This window comes from Rattus rattus, chromosome 1, assembly GCF_011064425.1.
Source record: "Rattus rattus isolate New Zealand chromosome 1, Rrattus_CSIRO_v1, whole genome shotgun sequence".
Lineage (NCBI taxonomy): Eukaryota > Metazoa > Chordata > Mammalia > Rodentia > Muridae > Rattus > Rattus rattus.
In genome coordinates, this window is record NC_046154.1 from 272,442,580 (window position 1) to 272,462,447 (window position 19,868).

The window sequence follows — 19,868 nt, forward strand, 5'->3', positions numbered from 1 at the left end:
GCAGACAGTTTGGGCTTCCTGGGGCATCTGCACTGAGCTAAGATGGATTAGTTCCTTTGAGTAAAGCTCTCCACTGCGGCACCATGACCCACCTGACACTGCTCGATATGACTGCATCCAGCCCTGCACCCTGTGCTAGAGAGCTGTGATGACAAAGGCCCAGAGCCACTAACTCATAGAGGACAATGCTCTTCCAATTTATAGTAACAACACAGGCTGGGTACACTGGCATGCACCACTAAACCTACTGCTCAGGATGCAGAGGCAGGAGAATCACCTGAGTGGAAGGCCGTCAGGGATTAAATAGTGGACCCTGTCTCAAAAGGCACACACACCCCACTGAACAGCAAATAATTGTATTAGCTAAGTATCCAGAATTTCCTTCTGATCCCCACTTTAACTCCTTAGTCCAGGGCTGTGCACGCCAGGCAAGCATTTTTAGCTGCTTTGCTTTAACTCTTTAAACTCTCACTTGAAGCCTGTCAAGTGAAAAACAGTTTCAAGCCTAAAGGAGAACATACATTTTAATCTCAAACTGAAAAACAGAAACCACAGGCTTCCGTTTCATCCCTAATCACAGGCAAGATGTCAAATGAGTTCTTCATGTAGAAGCAGACACTGGGTATTTATGTTAAGTAGAAACATTATCAGACAATGCCCCGCCCACCAGTCTAATACGCAAAGCAATGCACACCAGTTTCGCACACTCGGCCTCAGCTCGCTGCCTCCGTTTGATCTCCACATCCACTTGGTTACGGGCGTGCTTCAGCTTGACGTCCAGGGCACTCCGCCCAGTCTCTGCCTTCAACAACAGATCTTTGAATTTCTCCAGCTCCTGGTTGGTTCTTTGACATTTCTTTCGGAAGTCCTCGAAGTCCTTCACAACCTGGATGAATTCAACTGAGGACAGGCAAAAACTTCAATAATCCAAGTAGCAAACTCAAAACTTCAAAAATCCAAGTAGCTACTCAAATAAATAGGTCCCACAGCTAGCTTCACCCCAAATATGAGTGTTGCTGGACTATGGTCAAACAGCTGAAAATGACCAGGAACAAACCCTGTGTTTCACTTTGGACAATAGCTGAGTGGAAAGCAATCCCTCATTCAATAGGTTACCACGCACTCTGGCCTAAGCAGGGCATCTGCTATGGAGTATGTAAGTTAGTCACCTGGCTCCCCAGGTCACCAACGCTCAACGCTCTCAACAGAAGACAATCGACGAGGGATTCCTCTAGAGTAGCTGTCACACACACACCAGGACAGCCACACAAAACAAGCTCCTTCCCAGGCACACATGCTGAGCCAGAGTTAAACAGCAAATTCAGCTAGAACTGCTACAAGATACTCCAGTAGATGCGGATTAATATTACAGATATCTAAGGCCTGAAATTCCATTTGCTCATAATTATACAAATATTGATTAGAAAGTAAAGAGCCAGTGCTTTGCCGTTTAACAGTTCCCTGAAGGGTAAGTAAACACCTCCAGGTGAGAGAAGAAATGATGGCACTGGCTCTTGGGAAGTCACTGGTAGCGAATGGGAATCCTGTTCAAATGTCTGCAAAGACAGCACTCCTAGGCAGCAGAGAGCACCTCAAAGAGAGCTGCCCGCCCGGCAGCATTCATTCTGTCTCCTGCTGTTGGCAAAGACTGCTCCTCTAGTGTCTGTACACCTGCCTCATACTCCCAAGCTAACCTCGACCTACCTCAGCCTCAGTCTCCACCATCTCACACGCGATGAGGTGAGCCACTCACATGAGCCACCAGATTTATGAGGTAGTGAGAGGACTTCTTCATATGCAGAAATATACAACGTACAAGCAATTTTAATGTGACTAAACTTTCAACTTTGTATACAAACTCATTCAAAAGAAATCGAGCAATGCCTGTGGTGGTTCTTCAGTCCCAGCACTCAGGAGGGAAGAGGCAGGCAAATCTCTGAGCTTGATGGCAGCCTGGTCTACAGAGTGAGTTCCAGGACAGCCAGAGCTACATGGAGAAACTCTGTCTCCAAAACACAGGAAGGAAGGGAGGGGAGGGAGGGAGGGAGGGAGGGAGGGAGAGAGGGAGGGAAGAATTAAGCGGGTCATAAGGAACTTATGTTAGCAGCAGACTAATTTTAGCAAACTAGGATAGTATGAAAGTTATCTTAGGCAAAGTAAATATCAAGCATCAAAAATTAGGGCTTGGGAGATGGCTCAATGGTTAAGAGCACTGACTGCTCTTCCAGAGGTCCTGAGTTCAATTCCCAGCACCCATATGGCAGCTCACAACTTTCTGTAACTCCAGTTGCAGGGGATCCAACAACTTCACACAGACATGCATGCAGTCAAAACACCGATACACATAAAAGCTTTAAAAATTTTTAAAAAGGGGTTGGGGATTTAGCTCAGTGGTAGAGCGCTTGCCTAGCAAGCGCAAGGCCCTGGGTTTGGTCCCCAGCTCCGGAAAAAAAAGAAAAGGAAAAAAAAAAAAGGATAAAAGAATTACAGCCAGGTGTGGTGGTGCACACCTTTAGTCCCAGGACTTGGGGACTAAAGGTAGAGGCAGGTGGATCTCTGTAAGTTCAAAGCCAGCCTGGTCTACATGGTTAGTTCCAGGCCAGCCAGGACTTGGGAGACTAAGGCAGGAAGAACAGAGCTTTTAGGCCAGCCTGGGCTACTTAGTGAACTGGAGGCCTGCCTGTGTGAGAACATGAAGAACAGAGCTGCATGAGGTGGCTCTGTGCTTGCAGTCAGGAGGCTGAGGCAGGAGAACTGCCATGACTTCAATTGTCTTGGCTACAGTATGAGGCCAACCCTCTTAACAAAGAAAAAGAAAAAAGCAACATGCTTAGAAATCCAGATCCCCACTTCATGGAGTAAGAAATTGGCAATTAATACTATGCTATGAAAAGGCACCCAAGAAAAAAGAAAGGGTGTGGGGGAGCACGAACAAAGGCCCAGGGGTACAGAGAGCCAGAGTTGGCTTCCTAGCACCCATACTGGGTAGCTCACACATCCAGTAACTGCAGCTCCAGAGGCTCCCCTGCCCTCTTCTGGCTTCCATGGGCACAGAACACAGACACAGTGCAATAGCCTATGGCTTTGGCCATTAAGTAGCCATCATTTTTAGGGAACCTGACAGTACACCAACTTTCAGACTTCAACACACTTCAGCAGTATTAAAAACCCCAATCTGCTGCGCTTCCCTTTTATCTGGTCTCCCCCACACTCCCTCCCACCCTCCACAGCCCAGCTCAGAGTGACTTACTGCTTTCATTTCCTTCATTGATAATCTCCAGCCGGCGCACAAGCTGCTCAAACAGAGTCCACAGATTCACCATTGTAGTATCCATCTTTCTGCCAAGAAATCAAATATACATCAGGGAAGCTGCCTTCTGCCCCTTACAGAAGTGTCAACAGCAATCCAGTAAATCTGCCAGTGACCAACACTGGATGGACTCTCCTACCCGCAACCACCATTAGAAGGGTCTCAAGCCAACACTTTTGTGTGATCCTAATTTATACTAAAAAGTTGTTTCTTTATTCTCTCTCTCTCTCTCTCTCTCTCTCTCTCTCTCTCTCTCTCTCTCTCTCTCTCTCTCATTTAGGAGATCTGGCTGTGCTAGGATTAAAGAAATGTGTCATCACACCAGGTTGCTTGTTTATTTTTTAAGACAATGTCTTACTGGATTGCTTGGGCTGGCCTTGAACTCACAACCTTCCTGCCTCAGCCTTCCAAATGTTGATTACAAACAGCCAGATCCAAGCTGCAATAACAGACTCACTTATGGATCCATGCTGTGGCGGCACGCGCCTTTAGATTTAATCTTGAGATGCAAAGGCAGGCAGATCTCTGAGTTTGGCGCCAGCCTGGACTACGGAGCGAGTTCCAAGAGAAGCCCTGTCTTAAAAAACAAAAACAAAGATTCATATAAACTAGAAACATCTGCCTTCCCTGTCTACTTGTGTGAGGCCCCTTGCTCCTCACGGATGCTGCGCTAACTGCCTTCAGTAGGAATGAGCATGTCAATGTGTTATAAATAACTCCACAAAACGTGGTTCTTCAAGTCTCACTCAATATTTTTTTGTTACTTTAATCTTTCAGACTTTGAAAACCTATAATGTAACTTAAAATGTTTATTTTTAATTTCACTGTTGGCTAATATCCTGTCACAACTGTCTCTTAAAAGGCAGGACCTGGTCAGCACATTTCTCACCAACGGCACAGGTGACATCACACAGTGATTAAGTAGGGAAACTGCCAGCTCAGCAGCACAGGAATTACCTCTGCGGTGCAGGGCTCTGTTGGACTGTATGCAGGACTGTGTCTAATAAATTTATACTAAGTAAGGCGAGGGATTATGTTATACCACTCTGGCATCAGAGAGACAATACACCACCTTCACTGGGACAAGGACAAAGGCAAGCCATTTGCAGTGTGCTCTGTACAGGGAGTTTCAGGCTTTGTGTCTCAGGCCTTCCACACAATTCCATTCCAAATAGACTTCAACCAGGAAGGGATTAGGAAAATAAGCTCATTTAGTAGTCAAGAAAGACATTTACTAAATGTGACAAAAAATTATCAAGAAAAGAAAATAGTCAAATTTCGCTCCAAAATAAAATATTCTTAGAAATACATTAGGGATTCTCATGCTTTCCTCACCTGATGCTGTGTCTAGGTCACCGCTTCATCTAAAAAAGTTTCAGGGGTTGGGGATTTAGCTCAGTGGTAGAGCGCTTGCCTACGAAGCGCAAGGCCCTGGGTTCGGTCCCCAGCTCCAAAAAAAAAAAAAACCCCCAAAAAAAAAAAAAAAAAAGTTTCAGAGCTCTATTTTGAATTTTTGGTGATTTTGTAATTTTGTAAGACTGTACCACAAGCTATGACACTAAGAAATGAAAAAAGGAAAACAAACTCCACAAAGAACAAAGAAATGTGTGAGCATAAAAATAGCTGGTATTAAACACTACAGAAATATTCATTTGTAGTTATGAAACAACTGCTCTAATAGCAAATAAAATGAAATAAATTCTACCAGTCCCAAGCTTGTCTGCAGAGTAACCTGAACAGGGCTGAAACCCTGTTCTCCAAATGGCAACATATCTGGTTCCAGGCAACTATGGCAAGCTGCTAGGCAACCAAACTAACTGAGCTTCCCAGAGAGTGCTGTGGAGACCAGCAGGAGGACAGACCTAACAAACGCACAAGCACGCGCCACACAGCATCGATTCACATCATCTCCTCTGGCTCCAGTAAGCACGGAGGCTACTAGCCAGCGCTCTACACGGGATATTGATCTCTTCTACCTCAAAATCCTGAGTGAACCCTGCCTCAGCCTCAACCTCGTGATTGTGTCCTGCCGTCAGAACAAGAGAGCTCCTGCTAAGGGACTCAGACAGCAGTTTCTGTGGCAACCATGATGCTGAAAACAGAGGAGTGGCTTTTCTTGTTTTTGAGACCTGGGCTGAGACCCAGAGATCTACCTGTCTTTGGAATTAAAGGTGTGCACCACCAGAGCAGGCAAAAACTGTATTTCCTGGCAGGCGTGGTGCTGTGCACTAAAAGCTCAGCACTAGAGGCAAAGGCAGGATGGTCACAAGCTCCAGGTCAGGGGGATACATGACAAGACCTCATCCTAAAACCACCACCAAAAATCCATCTTAGACGACAGTAAGACCTGTCCTGACCCTCTCTGCTTGTGCCCCTCCACAACGCAAGCTGAAACTGATTTCCCCTGCAGCAGAACTAGGATGTCAAGGGACTGGGTGCCCTTGGGAAAGGCCTGAAGGACTAGGTAGCCCGACTGTTCTGCCACAGGAGATCACAAAAAGGCATCACTGTGAAAGCAAAGGAAGTCCTGACCAAGCCGTCTCACGGCACTTTCACCTTGGACTTTCTCAAGCCGTCTCACGGCACTTTCACCTCGGACTTTCTAAATTTTAAGAAATAAATGCCTGTTTGGGGGTGGGAGAGGTAAAGAGAGAGCTCCACCCATGATGCTTGCTGCCCAAGCATGAGGACCCAAGTCTGACCCTCAGACTCTGGCTCAGAGGATAAGGACCCTCCTGCAAAACTCAACAACCCCAGTTCAATCCCACCACCCAACACGGCTACCTCCCCAAGTTACCCTCTGGCCAACACCTGCATGCTATGGCACACACACAGCACACCCCACACAAACAGAGTGGAAAAGAGAAACTCTAAGCTGAACAGGTAATGTAGTTATAACCTTAGCACTGGGGAAGCAATAGAAAGATCCTTAGAGCGCACCCCACTCTCAGTGAGACTCCATCTCAAAAAATGAGACACGGGGCAGGTGTGGTGATGCACGACTTTCCCCCATCATTTAATCCCAGCACTAGGAAAGCAGCAGCAGTCAGGTCTCTGTGAATGAAGGCCAGCCTGGGTGCACATAGTAAGACCCTATCTCAAACAAACAAAGCAAAAAGCCCACAGTGGACAGCCTCCCGAGGAATGCCACTGGAGGACCTGGCCCCTGTGTACACACACACACACAAAATAAATGTCTATCTTCATAAATTACCCAATTTAAGGTATTTTGTTACAGCAGCAGAAATAAAAACAGAATCTTCACATTTCCTCGTTATTACTCTGTTCTCTGTGTTTATTCCCAGGAGTAAGGGTTAGAGGTTGGTTTACTGTGGTTTGGTTTGGATTGGTTTTGAGGAAAGGACCATTGTGAGAGAGCCCAAGCTGGCTTTGAACCCATAGCACTCCTAAATCAGCCTCCCAACTGCTGATATAAGTCACTCTGCTCAGCTAAAGAAAGAGTGGTCTATTGAAAACAAAACTGATTCCAACAACACAGATTTACACGATACAGTGCACCACAGTAGCTGTCACAGAGTCTCACACTGGTCTCCTTGACATCTATGTACCTAGGAGATGGCTATTTAAAATCCTAATGCTCTACTGTAAGCAGAGAGGCAATTCTCAGTTCCTCGTGGTTTACCAGAAGTCTAGGTATCCTTCCTAGTGCCAAATATTACCTAAATTAATCCCTCAAATTCTCTGAATTCATCCCACTGCTCTACTCCAGCCATGTCCCAAGCTCTGGTAGTTCACCACACCAATTTCTCTCTACAGTTCGTCTGTCTAAAGTAGTTCTCAAGTGCGTGGCTACACTTCGTGTTGAACTTCTGAAACACCATTCTCCCTTCTCCTTCCTATACATCAACTGTCCTACTGACTCCCAGGTGGCACTGTTGGTTCTTGAGAACAGGGTCTCATTACGTAGCCTATGCGAGCCTGGAACTCCCTCTATAGACCAGGCTGGCCTTGAACTCAAGGTACAACTGCCTCTGCCTCCTGAGTTAAGGATTAAAGGTGTTCACCACCAGCAGGTCTGGCTCTGACTCCCAATTTTTATCTCCCTATTTTCATTATCCTTCTAATCCTTCAGTTCCAAATTTCAGAAATATCTTTGGTTTCTTCCTTTTCTGTGGACTTTTCTCATATATGGGTCAGAGTCTCCTCATCCCACGCAATTGTCGCCACTCAGATTGACTTCCTGCCTGAACTCTTTCCTGCCTCCAACATCTCCCGGTCCATCCCCCACTACTCTTACCAGTTGCTACTCAGACACACTAGTTTAACTTTACTAAATTTGAGGACAGAAATCTTGCATTTGCTACTACAGCACTAAAATACACAAGCACGCAGTATTTAACATGGTGCCTAGACATGAACTAGACATACACAATACTTCTGTCACGCCACCTTAGCATCATTAAATAGAGGCTGGCCCATGAAGGCTAGGACCCTATCCCTGCAGATGGATTGATTTTTGGTCAGTAACTTCTGAGACAATCTACAGAGTAGACTGCCTCACAAGAGAATGCAAATGTAGGTGAAAATGTTATAAAGTATAAACTGAACCCTATCAAAAGTACAGCTAATGAAAACAGGAGTGGGTCTTTGTTGTTCCGGGTCTGATAGCTGTTAATTAGATTCTGGAAGAATGATTCACAACTCTAGTAATTTCCCCTAAGTTGTCTAGACTGTCTCCACATGAGGCTCCACTAAACTCAGAAGCATAGACTATTTTTTAAAATAGTACTACATAATATTTAATATATGCCTTTGCTGTGAATTGAGTACTAAACTTGACATTTCACATTTTTTCTTCATGTGAATCTAATTAACTAAGCTGCCATTTCACAGACAACTTAAAGGCTCAGAAACCTGAAATGGCTGAACGCTGAGCGACTGGGGACACCCAGGTGTCTGTTTTCTTTCCACCCTAACACACTACAATGTTATCACGCATCGACCGTGGTATATGTTGCAGATTTTCTCAGACACTTGCAAATCCTAACAGTCACACAAGCACAGCCATGGGTGTAAACACAGATGTCACCTAGGTCCAAAAACTCCTGACCTGTCAAACAAGCGGTTCTTGGTGAAGCTCTTGCTCCTGAAGAAAGCTCATTTTCCCTCCTCTAATATAGGTTTGCTTAGGAGAATCAAAACTTGGTTTAGTAAAATATAATCCTCCACTAACATCTACAGAAGGGACTCTCAGGAATTATTTATAGATGACAAACCTACCCCTCTGCTCACACCGACTCTCACTCAGCCTTTCCAGTGTCAGTAGAGAATGGCTTTAATTTTCCTGCTGGGCCACATTTCCATCCCCCTCCCTTTATTATTTAGCAGCATGGCTAGGAGGTGCGGTAGCGTGAGAGGAAACGGCAGTCCTCTGCAGAGCACTGCTCTCAGCTGTGGAGCAGCTGTCACTTGCCAAGCAGAGGCTGCTGCCGTTTGACAACACTGCAAAGGCCCATGTGAGCAAAGGGATCTGTTTATGAAGCACTTTAAACAAAAGGTGCCCGGAATCTCAGCTGCTATCGATGGGGAGTCCCAGAGGTGGAGAAGTCACTGTGTTATATCCCCAATCTGTGAGTATCCTAAGGGAGCAATTCGGCAGCACCAGGAAAAAGGCTCCCAGCTTGCTATGATTGCTGTGAGCCCCCGATTTAATTTCAATCACCCGGGAAAGAGATAGACGGTCCTTCAGAACAGCAGCAGACTGTCACAGCTCTTACTGCAGGGCATCCTGGGAAAGGCGTCTATACTCACCTCCACACAACATTATTAAGAAAACTATCCATCGGGGTTTTTATCCCCATCAAAACTTACTTTCCGGGGGTTGGGGATTTGGCTCAGTGGTAGAGCGCTTGCCTAGCAAGCGCAAGGCCCTGGGTTCGGTCCCCAGCTCCGAAAAAAAAGAAAAAAGAAAAAAGAAAAAAAAAAAGACTTACTTTCCATATGACAAAGCAATGGCAGATTGCTTGCTGGATCTTTTTTCCAGCAAAGTATTTTAATGAAAAGCATTGTTATACACATTGTTGTTCTGGAGATTAACAGTGTAGGTTTCCTGCTACCACAGACAAATACTCCCAAAGACAAGCTCAGACTAAGGTGCTTCCATTCAAAAGCACTTGAGAACAATCAATCCACGTCCCTAACTGTCCGGCTTCTGCTCTGTATCAGAGGCTCCACCCACGGACAAAAGAAATTCCACCGTGAAACCAAATGTTCCTAAGAGCAAATCAATCGCAGAAAGAGTAAACAGAATGTTCCAGCTCAATAAGAGTCAAGGCCAGAGTGAGGGAGGGAGAACTGGATGTGACAGGTAAGTTCGGCACACTGCTGCTGTCTCCTGCGAGGCCTACCCAGAGTCTGCCTTAGCAGTCACTGAAGCCTTTTCCTAATGACTTCAACTCAGGCAGACATAAAACACTGCCTCAAAACACCAACCTCATCCCCCTCATCCAGCCCTTTGCCCACCACACTCCGCTCGGGGCACACAGTTTTTGATTGTTAGCATCTTGTTTGCACTGAGCAAGCATCACAGAGTCGATGGGCTACCATTGGTCTAGTCATTCTCTTTGGATTCAGTTTTTCAGTTACCCTCTGCCAGCAGTCTCTAGCATGGGCAGTCACCCATCCCATTCTGTCCCCTTCTCCCTGACCCCTGGGAATTTACTTCTCAATGAAGTCTCCACCAGCCACACTTTTAAATTCAGCCTTTTCTGTAACTCCTGGTTTATTCTGCTCCAGAGTGCTTGTCTCCACCTAACATGTTTACGTAGTTTACTTACTGTCTGGAAAGCAAGGACTTAGCAGAGCCACTGCTATCTAGAACACTGTCCACTACCAATGCTTGGTAGGTGACCTGACACTCACTGAATGAGTGAGCCTCCTCATGGCCAGTTTTCTTCCTCAGGTTCAAAGGTGAGTCCTTGCAACGACAGGTTTTTGATTAATGTAGCACGGTATAAAAACCTTATATTGGCGGGGAGAGGGGCCGAAGAGATGGCTCAGTGTTAAGGGCACTTGCTGCTGTTTCAGAGGACCTGAGTTCAATTCCCAGCACTGTCGTGGCAGCTCACAACTGTCTGTAGCTCCATCCCCAGGGGATCTGACACCCTCACACAGAAGCCAGCCAAAATAATATAGCAAGGCTATTATATTGAGTAGAAATTTTTGTCAACTGAAAAAAGCCAGGGGAAAAAAGCCAATGTTAAGAATTCTATAAGGGAGGTTGGGGATTTAGCTCAGTGGTAGAGAGCTTGCCTAGCAAGTGCAAGGCCCTGGGTTCAGTCCTCAGCTGGGTGGGTGGGAGGGATTTATTGTGTATTTGTGGAGAGTTAGATCTGCAGCCAAACTATCTCAGTCATCTCTTTACCCCACTAATGCACCAGCCACCTCCTTGCTGCTATCAGATGAAATTTTGGCCTGAATTAATTACCTTTTACCAAGGGGAATGGTGGCAGACATCTTTAATCCCAAAGCTTGGGAGACATAGAGGCAGGCAGATCTCTGAGTTCCAGGGGGGGAAAAAAAAGACAAACCAAAAAATAACTACCTTTCATCAACCCAGAAGCTAAGCTGGTCAGCAGACAGCACTGAGGTCTAACAGCACAAGAGTCCCCATCTTTACTGCACCCCAGCAGCCTGACGTGCAGTCAACAGTTTCTTAAGGGTTAGTAGAAGAATCTTACTTGAACTTAAATGTACCATTGTGCTGGCCTGTACCTTAGCTGACACCATGCCTGCCTAGAGTGACAAGCCCCTGGTTTCTGTCCTCAACACAGCAAATACTGAGAATGGTGGATCACACGTGTCATCTCCAAATTGTCCTGTAATCCCAGCACTCCAGGGACAGGCGGATCAGAGGTTCGGGGTTATCCTTGGATACAAGAGGCCAACCTGGGCTACATAAGACACCGTGTGTGTGTGTGTGTGTGTGTGTGTGTGTGTGTGTGTGTGTGTGTGTGTCTGTCTGTCTGTCTGTCTGTCTGTCTCAGACCAACCTGGGCTACATAAGACACCGTGTGTCTGTCTGTCTGTCTGTCTGTCTCTCTCTCTCTCTCACACACACACACACACACACACACAGAATGTGATAGAACAGTAACTCCAATAACCCTCCAATACACTATTGGGAGTACTGCAGTCTGTCTCTCCCTCTCCCTCCCTCCCTCTCTTTCTGAGGCACAAAAACAAAGTTCTCATCCCAAGAGAAATGAGTGTTCCTTCCTGAGCCAAATATAAGTGACCCTGGCTCGTGACCATGAATCCAGGTTACCTAAATAAATACCATGTTCTGATATAATCATTCTCATTAAGTTTTATAGTTAAGAACAGTCATAAATCAAGGAACGCTTAAAAAAACTTTGGTGGGCGCTTCAAGAAGGTTTCCGAGGCTTGCCAGATTACAGTCGTAGCTTTTCTGTGGGTGGAGGCTGTTAATATAAAGTAATACACCCCCAAAGGGTTTCCCAGGCTAATCACAGAACGGTAGCTAGGTCAGTGGCAGAAATAGGTGATAAATTATTATTAAAAGGAGGGCTGAAAAAGATAGGCTCCGCATTTGCAGCATTCCAACTCTCCACATATAGGGATGTTCTAATTAGTCTTGTGGGAGACAGCCAAGAAGGTAGAGGCTCTCCACTGTAGGCCGCCAGGTTCCTCAAACACCTGACTTCTCCCGCAGAAGAGACGGCTCCTCGGAAAAGGGTGAGAGGGGCTCGCTCCCGGCCACTCCCACGTCCCGCACTAGAGCTCGCCAAGACCACCTTGAGGGAACCACACCCGCACCCGGCGGGCCACGCCTCAAAAGGACGCTCCCGACTTAACGCGCAGCCCCACGCCGAGAGCAGACCCCTCCAGATGCCCCCCTCCTCCCTCCGCCGCCCGCTCGCGGCCTCGACCCGCTTACCGAGGCTCCCGGCCCCGCGCACACGCAACCCTGTTCGGCCCGCGGCGCTTACTCTCCGGCCGCCGCGCCCCAGGAGGGCTGCTGTCCACCAGCTGCGCGCCTCACTAACGGCAGTGTAAAACCGCGCCGCCAGATCCGGTTCAAAATCGCGCAGCAGCCAATCACAGAGGAGATCATGCTCTCGGCGACGCACGTGCTAGGGCCAGGGGGCGGGCGCAAAACGGGAAGAGCGTGCGCATTACATTAGCGAGACGCCGAAAGGCGGCCATTTTGACTGTGGGCACACTTTTGCGGGAGTAGTGGGTGTTTCATGGCCTGTGTAGAACTCCCGCTCCAGGCTCCGGCTCCGGCTCCCTTTCTTGCAATTATTCTAATGACCTGTTGACTAATTGCATATTATTCTTGCCTCCATGTTTCCCCAGGCAGACAAATAGGACTCTTGGAAACTAATAACCGAATAGTTTCGGGTCTCACTGTAGAATAGGAAGAATTCCAGAAGGAGACAGAGCAGCAATCATTTTAACCATATTTACTGAGCTATAATTATCCCCCCCATTCACTCACGCATCCATTCAGACTTCTATTTGATGCACAGTAAGTATGCCAACTTCATAGCAAGCACTCTGCTAGAAATCAGAAAAAAATACAGATCATGTGGTCTCTGCTTTCCAATAGCTATGAATGGGTGAGACAGCTCAAGAAAACAAATAGAAGTGCAGAATGAAGTGTTATAATTCCATTTAATAAATGGCACTTAAAATTTGGCATTGTATTGGTACAGAGGCTTTGAAACTTTTAAAGATCTGGGCCCAACATCAGAAATGCACTCAATATATAACCATTCATCTTAATCTATTAGTGTACTCCCGATGTTTCTGTTCTTTTGTTGTTGTTGTTGTTGTTGTTGTTGTTGTTATTTCTCTGTGTTGGAGTCCCTTCCTTCCTGAATTTACTAATTACTGGAAGGTGTGGCTACCTGCAACTTGACAAAATACTGGCTGGCTAGAGCTTACTAGAAAGGGTGAGCCAGGCATATGCCTTTAAGCCCAGCACAGCAGAGGCAGGCAGATGTCTGTAAACTCAAGGCCAGCCTAGTCTGCCTCGGTTCTCAAACCACCAAGGGAGCTGTGCCCTTGAGCTCTTTACAACTGTGGTATTTTAAAAGGCAGTTCTGTGTGGGTGTGGTGGCACACACCCATAACCGCCAGCACTTAAGGAGTGGAGGCTGAGAGATCAAGACCAGCCTCCGCTACGTTAGCTCCAGACCAACCTAAAACAAACAAACAAACGAACAAACAAAAAAGCAGCTCTAACCGTGGCTTTTCCTTGCTGAAAACCATAAATCACTTCACCTCCCCTCCTTAAAAAAAAGATGGGGGGGGGGTTGGGGATTTGGCTCAGTGGTAGAGCACTTGCCTAGCAACCGCAAGGCCCTGGGTTCGGTCCCCAGTTCCGAAAAAAAGAAAAAAAAAAAGATGGGATTCTTAATGGCTCCCCTAACCTGTGCTTCCCGGCTCCCTAACTGCCCTTCCCGACTGCATCTTGTTTCCAGGTCCTGAAGTGCACCAAGTGACACCTAGCATCCAGAGCTTTACTCTTGCAGTCCCATCTGCCCCAGACACTCTTCCAGCCCCTTCCCTCACCTCCATCTGACTAAGTTTTATCTGTCCTTTGGCAGCTTGAATTTTTTTTTAACTGCTTTCTTCAAAGGAGTCTATGCTGCCTGTCTCTGTGGTTTTGCTATAAACACTAGCTCCCCTTCCACCCCACCCCCACCCCCCACCCCGTGGGAGTTACCTCATCTTTTTCTGATTCTTCTAGTTACTTCTGTCCAGCCTCCCACGTGCTAACTGTGCTTTGGCTCAGACACCTAGAAGTGGAAACAATGTCTGTCTCTTGAGGTCTTTCAGAGGAATACTCAGAGGTCCTTGTAAAAAAAAAAACTAAGCACATGTCCCAGTACAAAGTAAATGCTCAGTAAAATGGCCAGTCCATCGGCTTCAGGAGAACCGCAGCAGGACGCCTTTGATTTACTGCTACATTTGGCACGGTAGGCAACCCCAATAAAGTCATCCAAGTGCAGGTGAGTTGAACTCTACCAGATGGTGGCAGTGTTCCACCCCACCACCCAATCTACACGTTCCAAATGATGCTGGCCGGGAGGGAAGGCGGGGTTGGGGGGTGAAGGAGCAGGAGCGGTATGGAGACACTGTCCCTACACCTCATACGAACCCAGGAGCCAAGCACCATCTCACTCAGCCCCCTTTGTCTGCTGCACCAGACTGGTGAGAAAAAATGCTGAGTGAGCGTGTGCGTGTGCGTGTGTGTGTGTGTGTGTGTGTGTGTGTGTGTGTGTGTGTGTGCGCGCGCGCGCGCGCGCGCTTGCGGGTACAGAGTGGGGTTAGAGGTGTTAAAATCCTTTTGCCTCCAAACTTAGTTTTGTGCATAGGGAGCCTGCTGGGATCCACTTGAACCGGGAAAAAGCAAAGGCTCCAGTTCCAGGAAGCCTAGAGTTCGATCCTAGTTCTGCCACTTACGGGAGGCGCTGGCTTTTAACCTGGTTCTTCGATGTCCGACCTCTGGAGACGCAGTGGTTTCGAGCACCCGGATGAGGGTGGTGGGTGGCTAAGTCTGTAAAAGGGCTTCAGTGTGTGGGGCGAGTCATTCTCGCTGGAGCACGAGCGCTATCACCCTTGCCCCGCAGCCCGGCCCCGCCCTGCATGAACCCTTCCTTGCCAGGAGCCTGAGATCCAGACAGAGGCGCTGTCACCTGACTCACTGAGCGCTTTTGTCTTTTCACCTCGCCTGCCCCACCCGGCTGTGTCTTCCAGTTCCTTCTCATTACTCTCAGCCTCTTTCTAGAAATACAAATTGAACCTCCACTCAAGGGTCTCAGCACTACCCCCACCCAGCTCATCTGTGAGCTCTCCTGCCCCAGGAAGGGGTTCACCTTGCACATGTAAGGTGACCTGGGGTCAAACAGCACCAGACTGAGGACTCTGTTCTGGGCTGGCGATTTAAAGGCAGATGCTCTAAGACTGATGACCAAAGCATGGGCAGACTCCAATCCTAAGGTAGAAAGTGAAGCAGGCAGACATGTGGAGAGAAAATCCAAGCAGTGCGACTGAGGGGCAAGGCCCCTGGAAGTCTGGGGACAAGACTGGAAATGATTTTCACAGAGCCACGTGAGACACCTTAATACCAGGTCAAACTAGTTGATGTGCTTCCTGGGGTTCCCTGACTGTTAAATAAGTGTGATGGTATCAATAAATGATAAAGGCTGGTGGAGGAATGAGATCAAACTGTTTACAAAACTCAGCACAGAGCTAGTCATGCACTGTGCTCCAAGATTATTAGTTGGTGTTTTGGTTTGGTTTGACGAAGTTTCACATAGTTCAGGTTGCCCTTGAACTTACCAGGAAGCCAAGGATTTACCACACCCCATCTTATGCCTTGCTGGGCATGGACACACACCCCCTAACCCACCCCTCATCCCCACACCCCTCTTTACCCCCCACCCTCCCCACCCCCGGGCCTTTGTCAAAGAAGCATTGTAAGGAATGAGCTACAGCCCAGCTGGGCTACTTATTACTTTGTATCTCCATATCTTTCTTTGTCTGATCAGACTGTAGAAACACAGAGTCTCTCAAATTCCATCTCGGCTATCTTCAGATAGGATACTGAGAAGCACAAAACAATGAGGAACAGAGAAGCATGGTGTGATAGCCTTTAATCCCAGCACTCACCAGGCAAAGGCAGGTGAACCTCTGAGTTCGAGGCAAGCCTGATTCAGTTCAGGGCAGCCAGAACTATATAACAGAAAGAAGGTGTATGCAGCGGGGTGGGAGGGGACAGATCTGAGAGGAGAGAGAGAAAAGGAAGGATGGGACGCTGAACACTGTGTAACAAGGCAGGGAAATCTTCTCCAGGTGGATAGCATGCTTGCTTGGCTATAGGAAGCATCTTATAGCCAGAGGGACCCACCCCCTCAAAGTTCTCTGCCGAACTCTACAGGTTTGGATCCAGTCCAGCCAGTCCGTCAAGGGTTTCTGTTGGAAGGGGCCAGAGGACTTTAAAGAGAGAATTTGGTGTCTGTCTGTTTATACACATCCTACCCCACAGAAGCTGAAGCCCTACCTATTCCAATGAACTAACAGAAATGCAAAACATGACCCATTTCAACCTAAAGAAGCCATGAAGAGATAGACAGGACTCTACACTTCCCTGAGAAAGCAGATGCACATGCACACGCGCAAGCTCAGGATTAATTTTAGCAGAACAAATGAAAACTCTAGACCTCCAGTCCCCAACCACTCCACCCCCAGCTTCTCCAGCAGAGCATTTGACTTGGCTCGCCCCTCTCTGCCCTGGAGTTGCTACCACACCTCATCTAGGACCACATCTCGTTCACCTGCTCTTCCTGTCTCACACAGCACCAGCAACCCCATCTCTGGTTCTTCTGAGCTACAAATATCTTCTCACAGTCTCTCTGTCTAGCCCCCACGCCTTGGGGGTTTTGTTGTTTTATTTTGTTGGAGTTTTTTTTTTTCCTTTTTTTTTTCTTTTATTGGATATTTTCTTTATTTACGTTTCAAATGTTATTTGTTGGGATTTTTTACTGTGTGCTCCTGGCTGAACTGGAACTTACTCTGCAGACTAGGCTGACCTTGAACTCAAATAAATCCACCTGCCTCTGCCTCTGCCTCTGCCTCTGCCTCTGCCTCTGCCTCTGCCTCTGCCTCTGCCTCTGCCTCTGCCTCTGCCTCTGCCTCTGCCTCTGCCCCTCTGCCCCTCTGCCTCTCTGCCCCTGCCTCTGCCTCTGCCTCTGCCTCCCTTTATCAGGGCTTCAAATACCATCTTTATCCCCCAGGCTTTCTGCTCTCTGTCTGTTTGTCCTATCCTCCTGCACATCTGACCCACACATCTGAATGCCTCACTGTATTTTGCCAGCTAAGGGCTTCTCAGCAGAGACCAGGAGAGACAGCCAAAGGAGCAACAATATATATATATATGTGGCCAAGCTTCTCCTCTGAGCAGTGGAGGGCAGTGGCACAGACAGGCAGGCAGGAAAACCATCCCTTAAATACACACGCACACACGCACACACACAAAGACATACACCACACACACACACACACACACACACACACAGGCACACACACACACACACACACACACACATTCACAGTGCTCTGCAGAGGTCTACAGCCCTGCAGTCTCATGCTTTGCTTCCTCACTACCTACCGCTCACTCACAGGGAGAGACCCTTGGGTTAAGGGACAGGCTTTCCCTAGGGACCCCCACCCCTACGCATCTAGGAACTTTCAGCACCTTAGAGAGAAGGCCATGTCAAGTCTGGGATCACTGCAGCTACCCCACTGACAGCCTCCCCCTCCCCGCCCTCCCACCTCTTTCTGTCAGTTCCAGCCTCCACCCCTCCCACCTCCGTGAAGCCATCAAGGCTGGGAGGGAGGTCAGAATGGAGCGGGTCCTGGCAAAATGAGAAAAGATTACAGCAATACATTTACTGTCACCCGCAATAAGGCTGTCTGAGCAGGGGAGGAGGAATGTTTGATTTCGGGCTCTCCAGGGGTCCTGATGGAACACTGGCAGCCTGCAGCCTCAGGCCTGGGCCTGACTGTGTGAGGGGCTGGTCCCAGCCCCAGCCAGCTGGGGACCCGGGCGTCCTAATTCGCCCATCTCCTTATATCGACCTGTTCTCCGCAGTTACCCGCAGGGTCCCAGCTCCCTCCTCCTCCCGCCAGCCCCTCCTTTCTTCTCTCCTTTGCCAAACTTGTTTCCCCAAAGCAGTTCTACCTGGTACAGGGGTGGTGGAGCAGAAAGAACACAGCTCCAGGGAATGGAGGGGAGGCTGGGGTTCCAACCTCCAGTTGTCTCTCAGCCCGGGACAGTACTGGGCCTCTTTAAATCATGGGACCACGTAAGTGGAAGAAAAAAAGATGACCTTTGTCCTCCAGAGACCTGGGGTCAGTGAAACTGCTTGCTGCCTCCACCTTCACTCTCATCTTTCACTGGTTCATCTGTGAAATGGGACTAAGGAAAATAAGGACCAGGGTGAGCTTGGGTGGAGGTCTGTAGAAGGTGCCATGAAAGGCTGTGGGTTCAGATGCGTTCCCTGCTGCAGATGGCTGGATACCACAAAGCCTCCAGGGGGCCCTTCCAGTCCTAGAATCCCTGATTCTGGCCTAAGCTCCTAGGTGACATAGTCTCTGAGGAACGGATACCACAATTTGGCCTTTTCTCTGTCAGCCAGCCCTATGCTGAGAGAGTGCCTGTCACAGACCCTGAAGGATATTCCAGAGAAAGCGGGATCTGGTCACGTAGTCCGCTTCCTGGTTTACCCAGCTCTCCTGTCCATGGAAGACTAACACCTTCTGGAGTCATCCTGATTCATCCAGAAGGAAACAACTTCCACCCGGCCTCCAGCGACAGAGGAAGTGCTGGGGCTTAGGGAACAGGATCAAGATCTTTCTTTTCCTCCAATTTTTTTTTTTTTTTGGTTCTTTTTTTCGGAGCTGGGGACCGAACCCAGGGCCTTGCGCTTCCTAGGTAAGCGCTCTACCGCTGAGCTAAATCCCCAGCCCCTTTTCCTCCAATTTTTAAAGACTTATTTACTATATATAACTACACTGTCGCTGTCCTCAGATACACCAGAAGAGGGCATCAGATCCCATTACAGATGGTTGTGAGCCACCATGGGGTTGCTGGGATTTGAACTCAGGACCTCTGGAAGATCAGTCAGTGCCTTTAACCACTGAGCCATCTCTCCAGCCCACCACCCGTGTTTAAGGAAGGTGACCTGACTCCTCGATGACAGTCCCCAACGGACAGCTGAACACATCTCCCACCCCTGGGGCGTAAGGAGGACCTGGCAGTTACTGGGTCCTAGAAAGGTTTTTGAGGCTGGTAGTGAGGGTTTTTGTGCTGTTAAGTGACATGAATTGAAGGGGGTAACAGTACTGGATGCCTAGCACTGTATAAGAGATGTCACTTAGAACACAGCTGCTCAAGACAATAGTCACCATCTCCGTTCCCACAGGCCGGGCGTTTGGATGGCCTAAGTCAACGATGTCTCTCACAAGTCAGCTCTGAAGGTGACCGCAGGGGCTACAGTTTCATCTGTTATTGCCTCCACTGGGTGGTTGTCTGCACCTGACTCATGAACACGATTAGTATTCAGGTCCTCTTAGCCTTTGGGACCTAAGCTGGGGAAGGCCTGGGGCTGCCCTCCATCAGAGCCCCTCCAGGGACACTGCTTGCTGTCAGGGTAGCTGTTTCTCCTCAATGCCAGCACAAGAGCTACCAAAATGGAAGCCTCGGTGGTTTGGGAGACTAGTCTGTTTGTCTATCCATCTGTTTGAGACGGGATCTTTTGTGGCCTGGGCTAGCTTCAGAGTCTCTGTGTAGCGGGAGCTGGCTTTGAACTCCTGAACCTTCTGCCTCTGTTTCCACAGTGCTAGTACCAGCATGCACTACCATAGTCAGTGTAGTTTAACCTTAAAGTCAGGTCGCTGGATGGGATTTAATAGAGACGTTGGCTAAGAGGGCGAAGGGCTTGACAACCTGAGTTTGAGCCTTAGATTCTATAGGAAGATGGGAATACTAGTTCCTGATCAC

The 19,868-nt window shown here is 48.1% G+C and overlaps 1 protein-coding gene across 1 annotated transcript in view; it reads right to left on the reverse strand.

Annotated features, from left to right (window-relative positions):
* Racgap1 (Rac GTPase activating protein 1) overlaps positions 1 to 12,355 on the reverse strand; it is a 29,240-nt gene extending 16,885 nt beyond the window's left edge. The window contains exons 1-3 of the mRNA XM_032886392.1: positions 12,231 to 12,355; positions 3,251 to 3,339; positions 695 to 900 (exon numbers count right to left, since the gene is read on the reverse strand). Of these exons, the coding sequence (XP_032742283.1) occupies positions 695 to 900; positions 3,251 to 3,335 (291 nt within the window). The 5' untranslated portion in view covers positions 3,336 to 3,339; positions 12,231 to 12,355. The remainder of the gene's footprint in view (positions 1 to 694; positions 901 to 3,250; positions 3,340 to 12,230) is intronic.
* Between the last annotated feature and the right edge of the window lie 7,513 nt (positions 12,356 to 19,868).